The sequence below is a fragment of the Zeus faber genome, assembly GCF_960531495.2.
Source record: "Zeus faber genome assembly, chromosome: 14".
Taxonomy (NCBI): Eukaryota; Metazoa; Chordata; class Actinopteri; order Zeiformes; family Zeidae; genus Zeus; species Zeus faber.
This window is the reverse complement of record NC_137200.1, coordinates 3,020,682-3,042,630: the sequence shown is the minus strand read 5'-3', so window position 1 is coordinate 3,042,630 and position 21,949 is coordinate 3,020,682. Positions and strand designations below refer to the sequence as shown.

At 37.8% G+C, this 21,949-nt stretch overlaps 1 protein-coding gene across 1 annotated transcript in view; it reads right to left on the bottom strand.

Moving 5' to 3' along the window:
* Positions 1–730: 730 nt before the first annotated feature.
* The window catches only part of LOC307240409 (glutamate receptor 1-like), a gene marked incomplete at both ends in the record, with an annotated part of 86,608 nt that continues 65,389 nt past the window's right edge, over positions 731–21,949 (bottom strand). The window contains 4 exons of the mRNA XM_080014193.1: positions 731–967; positions 1,287–1,421; positions 3,663–3,777; positions 20,969–21,216. Coding sequence (XP_079870319.1) covers positions 731–967; positions 1,287–1,421; positions 3,663–3,777; positions 20,969–21,216 — 735 coding nt within the window. The remainder of the gene's footprint in view (positions 968–1,286; positions 1,422–3,662; positions 3,778–20,968; positions 21,217–21,949) is intronic.

Sequence of the window (21,949 nt, the reverse complement as noted above, 5' to 3'; positions counted from 1 at the left end):
GTGTGGAAAAAAAAGTGTGAAAGACAGAGTGTAATCTGGTCACCAGGTCTTGACGCGAGGACGGCTGACGGGCAGCAGGGAAGGAACCGGAAACAACTTTGTTTTTATAACGACGACAATATAAAAAGTTGCATCCTCCACTTGTCCACTGGGCGCTGTGTAATTGCAGAAAAAAGCAGTTTTCATTCTAAATAGTGCTTGTGGAAAAAAGCGACTGGTGAAGTTTGAAGTTGGTTGCAGCCCAGGGGAGTCCAGGGGAGTCCAGCGCAGCCCGTTTACTCACTTCAGTTCGAAGACGCTCATTTCACTCAAGCTCTCTCTTGCAGCGAGTTCCCATTAGTCCGCTGATTAGTCCGGCGATGGATGGTGAGCAGGGAATATCAAAGCGCCTCACTTCAATAATACCCCCCTCCCCCAACAACCCCATAAACACACACACACACACACACACACACACACACACACACACACACACACACACACACACACACACACACACACACACCATCTCCATCTTTTTCCTATTTCCCCATTCTTTGCCCATTCGTGACTCGTTTTCTCTTCTCCTCTGTGTATCCATTCTTCTCTCCCTGCCTCCCTCCCTCCCTCCCTCCCTCCATCCACAAAAACAGACAGATAGTAAGACAGATAGACGGATGGATGGATGGACGGATGGACACATCCCTCCACCCCTCTCCTCCCACCCCACCTCGTCCAGGTTGACCTGTGCTCACATGCCTGTGGAGCTGATGCCGAGGCCGGTCGCCCCCTGGCTCATGCAGGGGAGCGTCGGGGGTCCTGCCTTGGGAAAGTCATGGGCCATCACGCGACCGTTCTCCCCCCCTGCGGTGAACATGCCGCCAACGACACCTCCTCCTCCTCCTCCGCCTTCCCCTCCACCCATCTCGGCAGAGCCTCCCGAGACCCTGCTGAGACTGGTGCTCATCATTGCCGCATCGATGAGTTCCTGGGAGGAAAGACCAGAGAGACAACAGAGGAGTGCTCTGAATTTCAATGATGCAAACAGAAATCTTTATCTCCACTAGAGGGATTTGTTTGGATAAGACACTGTAAGAAATTATAAGATACCACTTTATTAATCCCCTTTGGGGAAATTCAGAGAGATGATGATCTATAGGATTCACCACTATACATGGAACATGACTTGACTGACTCCATGTGAGGCACAAAACCACATGATCGCTGCTGACACCGGTTTCGAGTCTAAAAAGTACATTAAATATCTGTACTCACTTAAGTCTATTCAGTTTCAGAGACTTTCTCACCTTCATTCTTCGAGACTCGAGCCGGGACTTGTAGCAGAACTCCACCAGCGCCACCAGCATGGCCAGCCCCAACCCACCAATGAGAATGTAGAACACGCCTGCCACATTGCTCAGGCTCAGCGCGCTGGTCTTATCCTGTCAGCATACAGATTCACGTCAGATGACCAGCAACAACACAGAGAAGTTCTACTTCTGCTAATTTCAAGTCAACACCTTAGAAATGTATTTTGCTAGTTGCTTGGGATAAATTTCACATCATGATCATGAGGAAGAACTAAAATGCATGTCATATTTGAAGGCGATACATTGGAAACATTTAATTGACAAGGAATTTAAAACTTGGTGGAACCAGCTGGTATTCCATCATCTTTTATTCCAAATTCAAAGCCACTGCCTTTTTTTATCATAGTATTGATTGATTTCATTTCCAATTGCTGGAAACACTGAAGAGCATCAAAATGTTTGCATTGTATCTCAGCCTTTGGTAACCAGAATCCTTATTTGTCGCATACAGCTTCATGCAAAAAAAAAAAAAAAACATAAGGCACAATCACATCCATTGTGACTTATTTATCTAAAATGCTATATTTACTATTTAAATATTTAAAACAAATCATAGAAGGGACATTTCAAAGTTTGGTGTTCAATATTTTCTGCCCGCTCTAACCCTTCACTCAAATCACAAAATCATCACAAAAAGGGCAGTTTTTACTTCTGTGACATGCATCAGTTTACATTTGTGACCATGTTTTCACTGTTCAATCCAATAGCATGCAGCTTACAAAAAAGACAGGCAGTGACGGCAGAACACAGAAAGAGTATGTGTCCTTAGTCTGGAACAGAAAGTGTTGTTGCAAAGCAGGGAACCTATCAGGTGCTTTCTCTCCAAACTGTCATGCATTGCTGGCTCAATTGACTACTAATAAAACAATGAAAAATTACGACTACAACCAGAGAGAAGAAACTCCAAATCTTCAAAAGTAATCCATACTCATCATTACATTTGCTTTAATGTAACAACTGCTGAAAGTTAAAATTTTTATCTCAGAAAATACATTTGTAGTTTTAGGTAGGATCGTCCTTCTACAGGACCTTGACGCCAAGGTGTTCCTCAATATATACTCTAAAGCTTCTTTCACACATGGAGCACGCAGCAACAAGTTCACTGATCTGGTTAATACAGTATATTCTCACTATCTGTAGATTTTTATGATAGGTTCAATCAGTGATGTACACAGGGTTGAAACCCTTGACAAATCGGAAATCAGGTTGCCTTCACCATCTATGCAAAAGAGGTGATGCCCTAACGATACCAATTTAGCAAAACAACATACAGTAGTGCCCAGGTGCCCTGTCCTACTGTATGCCCTGCCCTGACACTCTCTGCCACAATTGCCCTGTCTTCAATAGGCCCTGTCCTGGCCTAAAAAAAACAAAAACATCTTGTGACAACTGCCAAGTGTCTTTAAAGATTGTATTTATATTGCATTAACATCCCATAAGATAACATTGTCATATGCGTTAAAATCCTGCTAAATTCTGTTATATTGTATGTATTGTGACTCCTCAATATTGTGCGTCATATCAGGAGCTGATCGTACCAGCCCACTCCTAGTTAAGCTGCATGTGTGAAAGTGGCTTAAGAGGCTAAAAGAAAGGGATTGGTGCAGCTAGTTTGCTTTTGCGGTGTGAAAGTGTGAGACTGAAATGGAAACAAAAGAAATGTTTATGTAATATAGTTAGTTTATTTCACACAAAGGTTTATACTACTCTACTGAAAAGGTTTGAGATGACTGAAATATAATTTCAATCTCACTTTGACCTCAAAAAGGCCATTTCTTCCTCTGTTTTCGAGGGTCCGTTCAAACTGTTAGTTTATAGAAACAGTAACCGCATGACAGATTGGACAAAAAGACAAGCGAGAGGGGAAGTGAGTTCAGAGTCCTGGGGTTGTGTTATGAATATATAGTATTATAACTGTACTGGTCACAGCCACAGCAGGAAGGGACAGAGAGTGAGAACGAAAGGTACGAGCCAGAAGCAATATATATTATTTTACATGTTAGAATTAAATCAATATCAAAATCAGCAAATATTTTGACCTCTTCTGTAATTCAAAGTTGTAAATTGTTGTTGTTGTTTAAATTGTTCTCTAATTACATAAAGGTGTACTCACCAAAACATAAAACTGGTAAAAGTTAACATTTTCACACCTGATTGACAAACTTTTGGGTGAGGAGGGACACACACACACACACACACACACACACACACACACACACACACACACACACACACACACACACACACACACACACACACCAGACCAACACAGCGACCTGATCGCACCAGGTCCAGCGACCTTGACAGACTGACCTTTCTTCCGGAGTCCTTGCTGCCACACTCGCCTTTGTCATACCACCACTTGTTTTTCAACTTGTCTAAGATGGCTTGTTCATTGAGCTTCAGTACGGCTAGGTTAACGGGGATTCTTCATCGCACCGTGAGAGGGAGGGGGGGGGGGTGGGGGGGAATAACATAAATAACATTATACACCTTTATGTTATCTTATGTTATTGAGCTCTCTCGGCACGGCACAGGGGCTGTAGCAGCGAAACCTGGCGTTGACTTTTTACAGACAATTGCGGAACGTAAACGTGAACATCGACATGGAGAAAGGGGGGGGGGGGGGGGACGGACGGACAACTACAGGATAACAAAACAAAACAGGCACGATCACATAAGTGTGCTTGAGAGTGTGAAAGTGATATGCGTTAATACTCCATCTAGCTTGGTTTTCGGCCTGACTCCCTACGCGCGAGATGTGTATTACTATATCACTTTGGGTAACCGGCAAGAGCTGGACACACTCCGGAGCATGAGGAGCCCGCTTAACAGAACTGAATATTTGGCTCTTTGATAATAAATATACGAAGAATAAAATGTAAACAGAGTCGGCTTTCAGCTAATTTAACGATCGTTTGACTCTAGACTCATTGGTCATGAGGTCATCATTTTGAAGCGTGGTCCACGCACACGCTGGATGGCAGTGGTTCCAGTGCAACCGCGATGGTAAGTTCCACCAAACAGCAACTGTCCATCTGACTATCCGGAGTGTTCACTTTTCAGATTTCAAAATGGCCGGTCATTGCCAGTTACCCCCGGTTGGCCGGTGGCCGGCGTCAGTGGTTGCTCTGACCTTGGAGTCCCCGCCCCCACTGCCGCACTCGCCCTTGTCATACCACCATCTGTTTTTCAATTTGTCCAACAGGCCCTGCTCGTTCAGTTTTAACACTGCCAAGTTTACAGGGTTTCTACAAGAATGATGATGATAATAGGATAGAAGGCAGCTTTGCGTTAATGTTCAGAGAATGAGCACATAAAAAAAACAAAAAAAAACATTGACATTAACACTGGGGATTGATCGACAGAGTAAATTCATCATTAAAACCGACGTTGACAATAAACGGTAGCATCGGTGGTGAAGGGTTGAGGATGACAAATACAGCATTTCACAGAAAAATGAAAATGCACGATGAGGACAGAAAGATTATTAGCATCTTTAAAGATCACAGTCAAATAGATCAACCTCAATAGCATTAAACATTCCTAAAATGTCTGTATCCAATCAAACTGTGAAACAATGAATGATTCCATGCACATTTCATGGACAGCTTCCTGAAAGAACAAGAGATTAGAACAATCTTCCAATGCTGAGTAACCAGAGCTGTCATTATATTATTCTATAAATGGGGGTAAACTATGAAAAAGCCCCCTTCAAACTACAGCTGTGATAAAAACAGTAAAATAAAGTGGACTTGACATGAGTCCATGGAGGGAAAACTGAATGGATATGCAGCTATCTATAAAAACATCACTAAAATACAATGGGATATTAGACCTTGACAACAATCATCACCTGCGGAAACAGTTGAATTGCTCAAAATTGCAAACGATTACATTTGAAAATTTGTGACAAATTAGTCAGTCTCACCGATTGGCATGGATTTAAGTATATTACATTATATTTGTATTCATTTTTGCATCTAATTTTGTTGCAAAGCCGTATTTTATCATTGTGTTTTTTCCCTTATTTCTTTCTGGCTTCCTCTCCTTTTCTTTCTCCCTTATTTTCCCCATTTCCCATTTTGGAGAACAATGACTTCATGAATTTATCTGCGGCTGAAAGGACCAGTGACGGCGTCATGATGTTTTTCCAAATAACAAACCATTTATTTTTATTTATCATTTATTTATCATTATCATGACCTGAACTAAGCAGTGTAAATGTAATGGGAGGTGGTGTTGATCGTTGGTTTGTTATATTAGTGGTGACAGAACGTAGCTGATGATTCAAACGGAAGAAGTTAGACAGCACTGGAGGGCATCCTCAATCTATAGTTCATCATAGGCCATAGAACAAAAGAGTTATGCTGTAGGAATAAAATATCTCCAGAGTTCTCCATTTACTCTTTCAGTTGTGTACATGATTTAACAATTTATTTTCTTTATTAAAAAGATAAACTTGGATATAAGTAATTATTATATGGAAAGAAAGCGTCAATTAGTCCTTATTAGTGTGAGAGAAAAATGCTTACCATCAACTATTTTGAATGAGGACAAAGGCCTCTACCTCCAGAGGGGGTTTTAAAACATTGTCTCTGTTTCCCCAGGAACCCCCCAGAGTTTATGTAATGTATGTCTAATCATGTTTATCGTTACTTATAGGATGTGTTAGTCATTACGTGCACAATGCATTTTGCTGTTGTCAATATTAAGTGATAACCATTGATTAATCTGCAAAGCATTATGTATTAGTGGAATCTCTGTTTGTTTTGTTTATTTCATTATGTTATTCATGATTATTTTCTTTTTGTGTGTTTTCTAGTTAGAATTGTAAAATGGCCACACAGGATTTTTCCTCTGTATGTCCAGGGGTTTTGTCCTGTGCGTTGTCATAGTATAGTAAATAACCCTTACTGGTCTTTTACTTTTCTCCAGCCAAATGTGAGAAGAGAGGTTTGGCCAATTTGAGGTGGAGATATCCTTGAATTATATCTGGAATGTGGTTATGAGTTCATATAGTTCAATTTTGTATTAGATGTGGATTTTACTAGTAGATTCCAATAAGATAGAACTGAACGATATCTCTGAAGTATAATTGTATTGTATCCAATTTACATTATATGGAATTTTTAGCATTATTGCATTTTCCTTATGGTGTTGTTCCAGTAGGAACAAGAGGAGGAAATGTGAGAGAAAAATGCTTACGATCAACTATTTTAAATGAGGACAAAGGCCTCTACCTCCAGATGGGGTTTTTTTAAAACATTTGTCTCCGTTTCCCCAGGAACCCCCCAGAGTTTATGTAAAGAGAAATGTTTTTGCTCCCTACAATGTCAATTCTAACATGAAAGAATCAGATCACATTTGGACTGTTTACCTTCTATGGAGATCAAGAAACTCAACAGAGGAGCCTAGAGGTGCATTATCGTGCAATCCGTCTGCCAGGTCAAGTACCTGTGAATTTCACTGTCTGAGGGTTGCACCCAAGGAAACAGTTGGGGGGGGGGGGGGGGGGGTGGTAGACTTGTAAGGGACCTCTGACCCAAGCCACACCCTCTGTTGTTGTATAAAGCCCTCTTGATCAGAAATAAGATTAGACTGGTCTGAACACTGCTTTGGAGCAGTACTGAATTTTTCTCTTTATTCTGCAGAATAAATAATCTTGAATATTCTCAGTTTTGTTTTCTTGTAGCGGGCAGATTAACCTCACCAATCATTGCAAAATAATTTCTTCCACAGATTTGGCGTTGTCGGCAGGATCTATGCTAGCCTTCCTATGCTAGGACCTCTTCATGCCCAGGTTGTGTGCACAACGGCAGGCAGGAACCGACCGTAAAGACATCAAAGAAGGAGTCATCTGGACATGACTGGCAGATCCAGCAGAGAGCAACACGAGATCTTGGAAAAATTAAGGTGAGGACGAACTGAGATATTTTACCGATCAGAGAAGATCGAAGGAAAAGCTATTGTGTAAGAAGTAGCTCTGAGTAAAACTTCTTTGTTAACTCAGAAATCCCCCCCCTCACATAGACGTATGGCCTGTTTGCATGCGGCGCAACTAGGACGGGGTAGTGGTCTGGAGGACCGCAAAAGTGGCCAATATTGTATCAATCAAGAGGAAAGTGGGTTTTTGTTTGTTTATCTTTATTTTTTTTAATATTTTTTTTTATTCAATAATAACTCAACATTATTGAATACATAATACTATAGAGTATTGTTGATTCCTCCTAGCAGAAGTGTTGAGGGAAGGTGAGAAACTTCTGGTGTTGTAGAAATACAATTAAATTAATTAATAACTAGAGTAAAATTGGTTATCAAGAAAAGGGAATAAAAATACAATTTAAAGACAAAAATAATAATAATTGTTATTTTTATAATTTTAATTATTTATTGTTTTTTAATATTTTGTTTATATTTAATTTTGGAGGTATTGATAATCCAGCTATGCGACTTACTTTCTAACTAGTTTCAGTAAGTTTTAATAAGTTAGGAGAACGGCATTCAAGGGCCCACTGTGTGACTCTATTTGCAGTATAATACACTTTCACATGAATCCTGTGTGATCAAATTGGTGCCTGGTCGATTGATTACTCTGGAACACGTATGGATGAGATGAGTTCGGAGAGATTCTATCAGATTCTTGGCTTTTGTTTAGCCTCCTGGCTGATAAAAATCTCAATGAAACAAACAAATGTATAAATGCAAGATAAGCGTGGTATGTGTGCTGTACATAACATGTCAAACTAGTTTCACACATGAGTCCTTGGTGTAAAAGTAGCATTATAATCTGAAATATCTGGTAGGATTGCTAGAAAGGATACCATAAGGTTTCAAATGAATTAGGACAATTTTTTTTTTTTAAATCTTGACAATGAAGGTGGAAAAGTTTGCCCATGATGCATTTGGGATTCTTTGTTTACGATGAAACTTGGAGAACAGTGTGTGTAAAAGACATTTTAGTAGGATATTGGTTCAGCAGAGGAAGCTGCAGAACTAAATAATTTAACTAATAGTCAAATGTTGTACAACAGAGAGCTATGCTGTGATAGTATGAATAGATATTGCACGGTTTGACTGTTGGATTGTGTTTAGAGAGATGATTGTGATAATAGTGTTGTGGTGAGTTGAAGCAGGTTTTAAGTTGCTGGAAAGTGTTTTTGGTTCAATAAATGCGCCTTTGGTAAGGTTAGGAGTATGGTGAGTTGTATTTTTTTAAGAACTATAGTTGGTACTTTGTTAATAGATTTTATGGAAAAGCATTCAAAATTGGTAAAACTAAATTGATCAATGTAAATTAAAAAGAAAATTGCTTCCAAAATATGTTTTAAGACATCGCGGAGAGCAGATATGATGCATAGTAGCAGTAGAAATGAATTAGTTTTTTGATTTATAAAGAGTTATTCTTTTTCAAATTTACTTTATTTTTCCCTTTTGTGTTCTTGTGTCAAAGTAATCTGCTGGTTGAGATAAGATAATCCTTTATCTATCCCACAGAGGGATAGTCTGCATAATACAGCAGTAACAAATTGAATGGCACAAAGCATTAGTAAATTGGTAATTCTAAATCAAAGGATATGATAAATAACTAAATAGTATAGATTAAACACTATACATTAAATCATGATATTGCATGAATGAATTGTTTGTTTTGGTGTGATATACAACTGTGTTTTATGTTTTGAATCCTTACCGGTTACTCTTTGTTTTGCTCAGTAGGGCTGGTGATTGTTTAAGATGATCAAACAACATTATTAATATTATTAATTTTTATTTTTGTCTTACTCTAGAAGTAATCTCGATTTGACATTGAATAAAGTAGATGTTGATATACAGTATAAAATTTAACAAGTAGTTTAACAAAGAGGAATAATTGTTTTGTTTTGTATACAAGAGAGGTAATGGATTGTGTACGTCCGCTTACTAAAAATTGAAAAACTTAAATAAATGTGAAATACATTGGCCATTTAGATGTTGTTTTTTTTTAATTTGGACATTCAAAAATTTTGAGTTTAAACTAGAATATATCTTGTGATTCGATTAATGTTGTAATTATGTATTGATGAATTAACCAAACAATCTATCCAGTGTTTTATTTCCGCAGTTTTAAGCAGGAATCCACTGACTGCAGTTTTGACCAGTGTAGATGTAACAGTCTGATTACGAAGACTTGGAGGACTGACAAAGAGATCAGATCAAAGAGGACTGCTCTTAATTGTTGATGTTAATACTTTTTGTATTTAACTGATTTGCAAATTTGATTATTTAATAAGCTCAACTGGAATTATTTTGAGATGATATGAATGCAAGTATATAAATGGAGAGACCTTGATTGAATTTAGCTCTATATCCCATAATGAGCTTAATCGTTAAAATTGATAAAAGCATCAGATATTATAGAGTGCATTATAGAACCAGAATAATTATTGATTAGTTCGTATTTTAAAATGACATTCTAGTTTTCTAGTCTAGTTGTTGAAACAATCTTCAGAAGCTGAGTTAAGGATTACGATGTTACGCTCAGGGAGACTGTTGTCAGAGCACCCTAGAGTGATTATCTCTATGACACTGCTTCTTACAGTAGTAGACCTTTCCTTTCATCTTATGATAATGTCTGAGAACAATACATTAAGCACCTTAGGGTTTTTCCACACAAGCCCAAAAGCCTGATATCTGATGAGAGACTTGCCTACTCCTGCATTTCCGAGAAGGTCTGTGAAAACCTTGTCTACAGAAATCCAGTTTAGCCAAGATCAGGCTGAATAACTTGGGACATTTTCTGAACAATGAAAACGCTTCTGTTATGGAAATTCAAATGCAAGCGTTGACTCTTGCTCATCCTTCCCTCCACCAACGAATATGAAGTGTTTGGCCTCCAAGTACAGCTGACGCACAATTGGAAAAAAACATGTTGTGCACAGTTGAGAAACCTAATCAACTGTGCTCCTTTGGACCTGGATTCGATGGTGTCACTGCATCAGAAAACATGAAACTGAATGACTGCAATTGGAATTTCTTCTCCAACTGAGAGCTGTGGAATGACTGAGCACCAGAAGTCCTGCTGGAAATTATATCTGTGTGATTACCATAAGGACTGCTTCTGTGTTTTCTCAGCCATTGTTTTATCAATCTGTCTATTCTGATAGTACACAGATTATCATGTTCTCTAAGAAAAACTACATTCTGGTAAGAATATTGCCAAATTTAAATTAAAGAATTTTCCAAAATTTTAGGAAAAGGTTTTGAATAGTTTGTAAATTCAATAATTAAGTAGAAACAGAATTAGGCACAGATTATAGATGAAAGTGATTGTTTCATTAAATTGACAAAAATGTTATTAATAGCCCTTCTAGGTTTAAGATGGTCTCAATTTGAATGCTGGCTATGTTATTGTCATTATACATATATATTTGTTTTAAAAAGGTGTTAACTTGATTGGAATGCCAAATAACCTCTCCATTTTTCTCTAATCAAACTGCTGAATGATAGGACTTATAGTTGAATATTCCCTGTCCAAAAGGTAAGACTAGCAGTTCAAAGCTTAGCACATAATATATGTAATTTTTAGGAGTTGAGTAACGTAAATTGACCAGGAGATAATCAATAGTTGATCAAATGTTATTTATCAAAGCCAGTTAGGCTCTTATTATATTGTTAGGGTTCTATTAGATTGATGACTGCTGACATCTCAGGCTTATTGTTTTCGGTTATTAATTGTATCTTTAAGGGTATAAGTAAGAATTATACAAATAAATAAATAATAAATTAAAATGGGAATATAGTATTGAACACTGAATATTAAAATGTTTTAGCATGTGAATCACATTTTTCTTTACCCTCTCTAGTTGCTTAACTCGTTGTTGAAGTTATGTGGAGCCTCTGGTAATGTTTTCTTCTGCCACATTACGGAAATTTATTTTGACTGATTGTGAATTTATCAATGGCAGCACACTTATTAGAATATTGTAGTTCATTGATCTACTTGTGTCGTAGATACACAGTAATTCCTAAAATACTTAGAACAAGATGTTTACAGTTTCTTTTTTTTCCTTTATAACTCCAGCCGGCACAAAAGAACATTCATTATTTGAGTCATGACATTTTATTTTATTTTAATTTTGTCTCCTCAGGGTCGCACCCTGTCATGGCCTTTCTTGGCTGTTGTGGTTATTGTTGTTTTTGGATCATGGAACGAGGCAATGCTCACCAAGCCATACACGGTAGAACCTTTTGTTGCTTTTCGAACAAGTTTTTTTTGCACCAGCTCCATGTTGGGTTTGCTGGATTACTTTAACTGTGGATGAATAAGATGGTTTAATGTAAGCTGTGTTGTTGCAATCGTATGGAAATGAATTACGTCTTGTTGCATACTATGTCAGAAACTCAGTGCCGGGGTCATGGGTTGATTACTACGTAGCCTTTATCTTGCTATGGAGCAAACCAGTTTGTTTCTCTCAGACATCATTCTCTCTCCATCATCAACATGTGCAACTTTCACTTTGCTTACTCCAACTTCTCTTCTTCACTCTTATGGAGATTCACATGATTGTTTGACAGCGATAGCCCTTGTGGTTTCGCCCCGCCCAGATCATGCCACTGAAGTTCTTGAAAAGTTCCACTACAATGATTTAAACTCATGAGTACAACAAAAGGAGGGTTTTTGTTTGGTTTGTTTGTTTGTCATCTGTTTTTGTATAAAACAGTGTGTGTCTATCTTTGTACAACCGGTTGTGTTTGTGTTTCTATCTTTGGTAAACTGTTTTTTGTTTTTATTTTGACTGCATGAATATGTACAGGCAAGTGTGATACGATGTGGTGTAGCTGATTGATAAGACATTCAGAACATCTGTTTAATGTTGTGATGTCATAACCCCCCCATTTTGATCTTCCTATTTGTGTTGTTTACATTATTGTACTTGACCCCATCTCTATAGGAAATGTTGGAGCCAATGCAGCCAACAAAGCCGCCGTACCCAATTTTTGCTCAGTCTAATGATGGTTGTCTCCTCCACAGATGAGGACACAGGCTCACTAACTTTGTTTTTTCCTTTACTCAAAGGTATCCTTCACTAAATTAATGGAGTGGCAGAGCCGCTTGGTACAGTATGTACTGAGCTGTATCTTTCCCACAAGTTTTTTCATTGTTTTACTTGTTTGACATATGGTAGGTGTCATTTGGCAAAAAGGAGGGATATAGTTAGAGAATTAAGTAAACATAATGATTGTGCCGAGAACAATGCAGGAACCTCATGATGGACTTATCAAGCTGACGCTTTGCATTGATTAAAATATTCTTTGGTGATAATTGACATGTTTTTCAGAATGGAATCCCAGTAAAGCTAAGCTCTACTGAGTTTTCATTCCTGTCATTAGTGATGATGGGATTGCAAGGACGATCACATGGTGCGACAGGACTGTCCCAGCATGAATTGCTGACCAGGAGACCAATGCGGTTAAGTCTGTCTTCTGTCGACAAAAGCCACATATGAATTACACCACTTGAATCAGTAGTGATCAGATTGTCCAGTTTAGTATTTATCATTGTTAGATTTACTTTATAAATGGATTGTGTCGATGGGATTATGTTCAGACAACATTAGAGAAATGCTGTGCTGAGTCTGTAGTCGGTTATTCAACATAACTGTTAAATTACAGAATTATTCCACGTACCCTATTTTACATTCATGGACCTAGACCAAACAATGGTGTAAAAATGTGTCTCTTACCCAAGTGTTTAAGTCTACAGTATGTGCCCAGGTCAAAGCAGCCCTCGCATCCCACTTGAAGGACCACTACACCACCTCAGACCAAGTACCTGGGTAGCGACTGCTGGAGGAAAAGCTGGAATTCCGCCAGATTCCTGGGACCGTTCCAGATCCTCCTCACCACTGCAGTGGCAGTTAAGGTGGCGTCCCATTGCAAGAAAGTCTGCAACCTCCCAGAGGACCAGATCAATGACAACAACGTAAAATCATCGGACGTGAACTGAGATCACGATCCTTGCGGGATATGTGCTAGTAACCTCGGTCCCGTGAAGAGGATATGCCACTAGAGTATTTCTACTTGAAAAGGATGACGCCCCATCAACAGGAAAAGACTGGACACACCTGTGTGATCATCTTTCTTTCTATGCCAATTTACATGTATAATCTGACCAAGGCCCATCAAGATGTGCATGTAAGACAATCAGGAACATATATGTTCGTGATATCGGTTCCAGCTGAGTATAGGATTGTAGGTGGAGCAGAATTTTTTTTTTACATCTATATTAGCGCCGTAGGTATATCTACAGCTTTTAAGTGACTAAATATCATACATTATAAGTTGTTACTGTTCATTAATACAACTATCCTTGCAGAAGAAGCTAGAAACAAGAATTAACTTTGATCCGTTTAATGGTTCTCCAGAATCGTATGCTACTAGACATAATGAGTGCGGTTCAAGGAGGTGTATGTGCTATGATAGGTGAGTCGTGCTGTACATACATTCCTGCCAATGATGTAGAATCGGGAAATTTGTTTTTAGCCATACAAGCTATGAAAGAGTTACGTGATGATTTAATGAAAGATCAAGCTAACACTGGGGACCATTTGCTTGGCTAAGAAATGCACTGGGGCCATGGATTTCTACGCTCATAAAGCTATTGATACCTGGAGTGATAATGTGTTTAATGCTATGTTGCTGTCTAGCATGTTTAGTACCTATCTTTCGTAAGATGATTACTAATATGGTGATGGGACAGTTTGTCTCCATACCACTTGATGAGTGGAAATCACCTTATGATGACAGAGATGTTGAGACGCTGAGATACTGAAATGTGGAGATATATGTCTAATCATGTTTATTGTTACTTATAGGATGTGTAAGTCATTACGTGCACAATGCATTTTGCTGTTGTCATTATTAAGTGATAACCATTGATTAATCTGCAAAGCATTATGTATTAGTGGAATCTCTATGTTTGTTTTGTTTATTTCATTATGTGATTCATGATTATTTTCTTTTTGTGTGTTTTCTAGTTAGAATTGGAAAATGGCCACACAGGATTTTTCCTCTGTATGTCCAGGGTTTTTGTCCTGTGCGTTGTCATAGTATAGTAAATAACCCTTACTGGTCTTTTACTTTTCTCCAGCCAAATGTGAGAAGAGAGGTTTGGCCAATTTGAGGTGGAGATATCCTTGAATTATATCGTAGATGTGGTTATGAGTTCATATAGTTAAATTTAGAATTAGATGTAGATTTTACTAGTAGATTCCAATAAGATAGAATTGAACGATATCTCTGAAGTATAATTGTATTATAACCAATTTACATTATATGGATTTTTTAGCATTATTGCATTTTTCCTTGTTCCAGTAGGAACAGAGGAGGAAATGTGAGAGAAAGATGGTTACGATCAACTATTTTGAATGAGGACAAAGGCATCTACCTCCAGAGGGTTTTTTTTTTTTTTTAAACATTTGTCTCTGTTTCCCCAGGAACCCCCCAGAGTTTATGTAAAGAGAAATGTTTTTGCTCCCTACAATGTCAATTCTAACATGAAAGAATCAGATCACATTTGGCCCTGTTTACCTTCTATGGAGATCAAGAAACTCAACAGTGGAGCCTAGAGGTGCTTTGCTGGCAATCCGTCTGCCAGGTCAAGTTTGCAAGTACCTGTGAATTTCACTGCCTGAGGGTAGCACCCAAGGAAACAGTTGGGGGGCGCAGACTTGTAAGGAACCTCTGACCCAAGCCACACCCTCTGTTGTTGTATAAAGCCCTCTTGATCAGAAATAAGATTAGACTGGTCTGAACACTGCTTTGGAGCAGTACTGAACCTTTCTCTTTATTCTGCAGATATAGCGGGCAGATTAACCTCACCGATCATTGCAGAAGAATTTCTTCCACATTAGTCTCAGCAGTGAAAATTGATAATTGATCATTTATAATATTATAATATATATATATATACATATATACTGAATGTATGTATATACGGTACATATATAATTACATATTGACATACTGTATATATAGAAACTCTACTGTACATATAAATATATTATTATTATTATTATTATTATTATTATTATTATTATTATTATTATCATCAGTTATAATAATTTGAATATTGTCAATACTTTATTAATTTTGGTGTTTAATACAGTTTGCTAGTAAGTAGTAGTTGCTATAACTGGAGGTTGTAAGTCTAATTTCTAGCTTTGTCTGACACTGGGTTAACTGTAACATAGTGTTGTGCAGCACAAAGATGTTTATTGTTTTTTGGTTTTATCAGGATAGGTCAGGACAAAAAACAGACAAAACATGAAAGTCATGCCTACTGACATGTGAGGAAGCTTCTGGAGTTGTTCCCGCAGAATTTACGCCGTGACAATGTGTTAAAATTAAACCATGGAACTCCAGTTGTAGTCAAATTCTAATTCTATTCTAACACAGTTTTACTTTCATTCAAATAAAGAATTCAGCGTTTATTTCTCAGAGCTATAGCCTCCACCTAGACCCCACACCGCTCTCCTTGATTTATTAAACCAATTTGACACAGAGGACAGCAGCATTTAGAGAAGGATACAAGGTTTTGCCCAACAGCATTTTGCGGAAGCAAGCAGCATAAAGCCAAATTGATGAGAATAACAACACTGAACAGATTGGAGGACAGGAGGACAGAGTAACGATATTATCAATATGTTTCCAACACGTTATCAATTACAGACTATCTAAAACCTGGATTAAAAACAAGTAAAAAAGTCACAGCACTTCTGGAACCTAGGCATAGATTCACCTGGCAGTTGAGGAAGGCTGAAGGTCTACAGTACAGCCTTCTTCAGACTGAGGAGCTTGCGCTGTATAAAGTCACACATTTGCACTGGAATGTGCAACTATGAAACTTTAACAGTTTTCCAGAGTGACATAAGTTGCATTTTATGTTCTAAATGTATGCATATAACATTGAATAAAACCCCTTTTTATAGTCAATAACATTCCCAAATTTTTATCGACTGTCACTTGTCCAGAAAAACTGGATGGAGGGAGATGAAGATAGAGGGAATAGTGCAAAAACAGGCAGACAGACAGACAGACAGACAGACAGACAGACAGACAGACAGGCAGGCAGATAGGCATATAGACAGACAGATAGAAAGCCAGACGGACAAGCAGATATTCAGACAGATAGACAGGCAGACAGATAGACAGACAGACAGGCAGACAGACAGACAGACCCCTTTCACACCTGGAAGTAACCAGATTATGGCTAGATGTTCCTGAGCTTAATCATATCAGCATTAGATTGTCTGGAATCAACTGTACAAGGATTTATTTATTTTCTTCCCTTCAGCACCTTAGACACTTACATCCATCAAATACAAAATATGCGCTTAAAAATGAGGGTAATGCCTTCTCCCACTCTGCTCTGATCACTTTCAAAATTCAATTCACACCCAGACTTTTCCAATATGCTTGAGAAACAATGTGTTGATGGATTTGGGTTTTGAGCAAATTCAAATTTTACTTCACTGAGTGTTTGGATGCATTTACCAATATAACCAGATGTAAGGATAGACTTACTGTAAGAAAAAATAGACAGACAGACAGACAGACAGACAGACAGACAGATAGATCGATAGATAGAATTTTTTCTCTTTTTTTATAATAAAAAGTCACACTTTGTTCTCTATTTGATGGAAATTTTATGGATATTCTTCCATAAGGTTATAAGGTCAGTATGTACAATAAGGATTATAATAAATAAAGGATTTAAAGATTCGAATAAGGATTCACACCAATACCGCCAATACCGCCAATACTGTGTGGCACGGTGGCGCAGTGCATTGCACTGCTGCCTCACAGCAAGAAAGTCCTGGGTTTGATTCCTGCCTGGGGCGCTGTTGGCACCGTGCTCCGGCGGGTTATCTCCCAAACAGGAGTCTTTCTGTGTGGAGTTTGCATGTTCTCCCCGTGCTCACATGGGGGTTTCCTCCACATCAGTAAGGACCCCCCTCAAAAACATGCAACCATCATTGTCTGACCAGCGATGGACACCTATCACCTGGTCCCCGGGCGCATCTACGTATGCTGCCCACTGCTCCTGGCTGTGGCCCCGGAGGAAGGACAAGCCAGGATGGGTTAAATGCAGAGGAACCATTTCACCATCCAAAGCATGCGTGTGTTGTGTGACAAATAAAGACTGTTTCTTCTACTGCCAATACCGAGCAGCTACCAATGTGTTCACAATGCGGCTGTGTTAACTGTAAAACTACTTATTTAAGCATAAACCTCCCTCGATATAATAATATATATGATAAGAATTATGTTTAATTTAACATTGCTTTTCAGGAAACGCCAATTTTTTGTTATAGTGAACACTATAGTATAGTATATTGCTATTAGTATATGTTTAATCATAGATAATAATATTAAATGAAGTTAATATAAATGTTAATATAAATAATATTAGATGAAGAGTGTCCTGTGAATCTATTCCATTTGGGCTGAAAGTGTCCGTGTTATATGATATCGGCTGAGGTGAGAAAACGGACCTCGCCCCTCCCTGAAGTCATGATGCGCTGCAAATGAGACGCATGTGAGAGAAATTCAGAATGAACCGGCTGCTCTGAACAAATATCAAGGCAACCATTTGCAGCTGAAACACATCCAATGCTCCTTTGTCCCGTTTCGTCTGATCATTACAGTAAAAATACTACTAAATCATTGATTATTTGTATGATTTACATTATTGTGTGATTTGCCGGTAGAGCCGGAACGAAAGGAACCACTTTTCAGTCTGACATAATTTAGTTTACACTGATAGAATATATATATATATATATATATATATATATATTTTATTTATTTATTTATTTTTTTTTGTGAGCAACAACCTACATCTGTGTTCATTCAAAGACCTGTTTGAAAATGTGTTATTTCATCGACAGTGAAACTAACAAAACTCCTCAGGTTAAAAGTATTTACGTATGCTCATATCATGTATGATATGTATGATCATTTGTAATGTATTTTCGATATTAAGATTTTCATTTTTCAAATCTTTTTAAAGATTTGCATCCAATTATCAAAAGAGTGCATCACAATAATTAACTACATTTGGAATGTACCGTCTCACAATAATAATAACAATAATAATAGTAATCCAGTAGTACCTTGATGTACGAGTGCACTAACATACGACTTTTCCGAGTTACGAGCCGTCGTTCCTTTGATTTTTTGTATTGATTTGCGAGCAAAAATGTGAGTTACGAGGAGTGAGCTTCAGGTGCAGCCGCTAGTGGGCGTGGCGAGCGAATCCGGCCAGCATCCTGCGTCTCACTCGTTCACTTCAATGTGGTTACCTGACCGTGGAAGCATCTCTTTTGTGCTTGCGTTTAGTGCTTTTAATGCAGTTATTTTGCCCAAAAAAAAAAAGTTCTAACCATGGGTCCTAAGAAAGTAAGTGCTGAGAAGAAGAAGCGGATGATGTAGATTGAATTGAAGCATGAAATCATCGAAAAACATGAGCGAGGTGTGCGTGTGAATTTTTTTGAGTTAAGGGAAAGTGAAGTGAAAATAAATAAATAAATGGTAGCAATTAAGTTTAGCAATAAAGTGTCGCAACAATAGAAGCGACCGAAAAGGCACAAAATGAACTCCTCCAACCTCCTCAGCCTATCTCCTCCACCCTCCAGCTCCGCCACCATCTTCCGTTAGTCCAAGTCGTCTGATCTCCAAGGTAAATACACTTTATAAAACCAGTTTATTTCTTTACATTCTCTTTTATTATGTTTTAATATGTTTTATACAATATTTGTTATTTAGAAATACATTTTTCTTATTTAAAACTACGTAACAAAAAAAATTGGGGTGGTTTTTTGGGGGCTAGAACGGAATAATGGCATTTCAATTAATTTAAATGGGGAAAATTGATCGGCTATACGAGCAGATTGCATTACGGGCTCTGTCACCGAATGAATTAAACTCGTAAGTCAAAGTACCACTGTAATAATAATTATAATAATAATAATAATAATAATAATAATAATAATAATAATAATAATAATAATATACAATGTGATTTATGGTTATTAATATATGTTTAAAATGCACAACCAATCAGGTGCCATATTATCTTATTAACATTTTGGGAGTAAACAATAGGTTGGAACACTGCATAATAAATACAACATTATAATATAAAATCACAAGAGTACTACTGTGTTTTTTGGCAGATACAGGAGTTTGGTTCCACTTTTTTATAATTATGCATTTCTATCGTCTTTGTAATCCAAGAAAATAAAACCTGTTGATTTTCATGTGGGGTTGCTATTGTACTGGTTCTCCTTCACATCGCATCGGAATAGGAACTTGTTAGCACTGTTCGTTAAACTTTGTACTGTTTCTTTTTTAAATAAGATGTTAAAGTCTTTACTCTTCATTCGCCATCTCGCATTTAAATGATTTGACTTGAATACTTAGAACTGCAAATCACCAACTTAATAAACAGGACGTGATGGGATTGTTGTGCAGACAATTAATGTATTCGCCTCCCAGCACAAGTTCACACAGTAAATGGATTACCTCTAATGAACAGTAAAGCAAATTAGAAGATGGATGAATGGATGAATGAGTTTATAATGAATCATATTATTAATTAGAAGCAAGCCTCATATACCGGGAACAGGAAACTAACCTAGCGTTTGTTTCATCAATTCATTATTTCAATTTTGCAATAGATTGCAATCTTAAAGCAACGGCTGCTGAAAAGTAGGAGGAACACGCCAAGAGATAAAACACAAATAACACACAGATGTTTTTTGGTTATTTTCCTGGTTGGGGCATGGCAGGTTACAGCTTATTTAGTGACTTAATGAAAAGTGAATAAGGACTGTTAATTAAGAGGGAGAGGGTTCTGGGGTAAAAAATGTTTACTTAATCAATATGTGTGACAATATCTACAAACAATTACAACATTTCAGTTTGTTTCTCACTATTCCTATTCATATACATCAGTGGTACTCAAACTGTGGGGCACTGAGAATGGCAAGGGAGGCCGTTTTTTTTATTTTTAAAGTAGAGGCCTTTAATAAATATTTTAATCACTAATTTGACATGACTAGTTAGATTTCATGAAATATGTTTATTTAACATATTAAATACATCTAAATAGGATTATAGTTTATGTTTAAAATAATACAATTTATTATTTTAATTAATATTTAAATATTTAAATGTATTATATAATATCATATTTACATTTATTTTCATCATTTATTTTCATTATTATTATTTTTTTCATTAGTTGTGTACCTTTATGCCCTTATGTGAATAGACAATAAACGCTGGAAATGAATGGTCGACCTGGTTTGCTGTAAACTTAGTTTGCACAATTTATTTGTACTCCATTGATATACGTGATGTGGGGCATGTATGCCAGGAGCTCATTTTAGGCTGGAAACGTGATTAGGAAACTAAGAGTGAAATAGAAAATACAATAGAAATATTTATTCATATATTTTGTATAAGTGGATATTTGATTAAACATGAAGTTAATTATCCTCATAATAATTAACCTTTTCACCCCTCCCAAGGCCGCTACCCCCTTCCCTCCAGGAAAGCTGTGTGTCTACCTGAGTGGGGATCCTTTGGGGGTGGCTACTCCGTAGCCCTTGGAGTCCAGATTTCCTCCCACCTTCATGGTGTCGCAGGGCTTGCGCTGCTCGATGTACTCATTCATAGTGGACTCCAGCAGGTAGGCGTACTTGCCCTTGGACTTCCTCACACGGATCACGCCCTCGTTGGTGTTCTTTACGAACACTGTCGGGTCCGCACTCCGCATGTAGGACCACATCTTCTCGAACACCGCTATCTTGGAGCGCTGCAAGAACGGGAAAAGGAGGGACAGTTGAAAGCTTGAAGAACAAAGTGGCCATATTTTGAACTATACTATACAGTATATATACAGTATATATACAGTATATATATATATATATAAATATAGACAGTGGTACCTTGAGTTACAAGCGCACTAACATACGAGTTTTCCAAGTTACCAGCTGTCGTTCCATCGATTTTTTGTATTGATTCACGAGCAAAAATGTGAGTTACGAGGAGCGAGCTTCAGGTGCCGCCGCTAGTTGGAGTGGCGAGCAAATGCGGCCAGCATCCTGTGTCTCACTCCTTCACTTCACGTGGTTACCTGAGCGTGGAAAAGTAAGTGCTGAGAAGATGAAGCGGATGATGTCCATTGACTTAAAGCGCAAAATAATAGAAAGTGAGGTGAGTGAGGTGTGCGTGTGATGGAATTGGCGAGGCAGTACGAGCGTAGTACTACTACGATATGTACCATACTGAAGCAGAAGTAGACGATAAAGGGTATTACCCCAGCCAAGGGCGTTTAAATAATGTCTTAGCTGTGGACCACTGTCCGTGAAAAGATGGAGAATCTGCTGTTGTCATCTGCGAGAAGGCAAAAATTATCTACACATTCGCTTTTATTGTGTTTTATTGGGTTTTTGTACAATATTTGTTATATATAAATACATTTTTCTTATTTAAAAAAACGTAACAAAAAAAAATTGGGGTGTTTTTTTTTGGGGGCTGGAACAGAT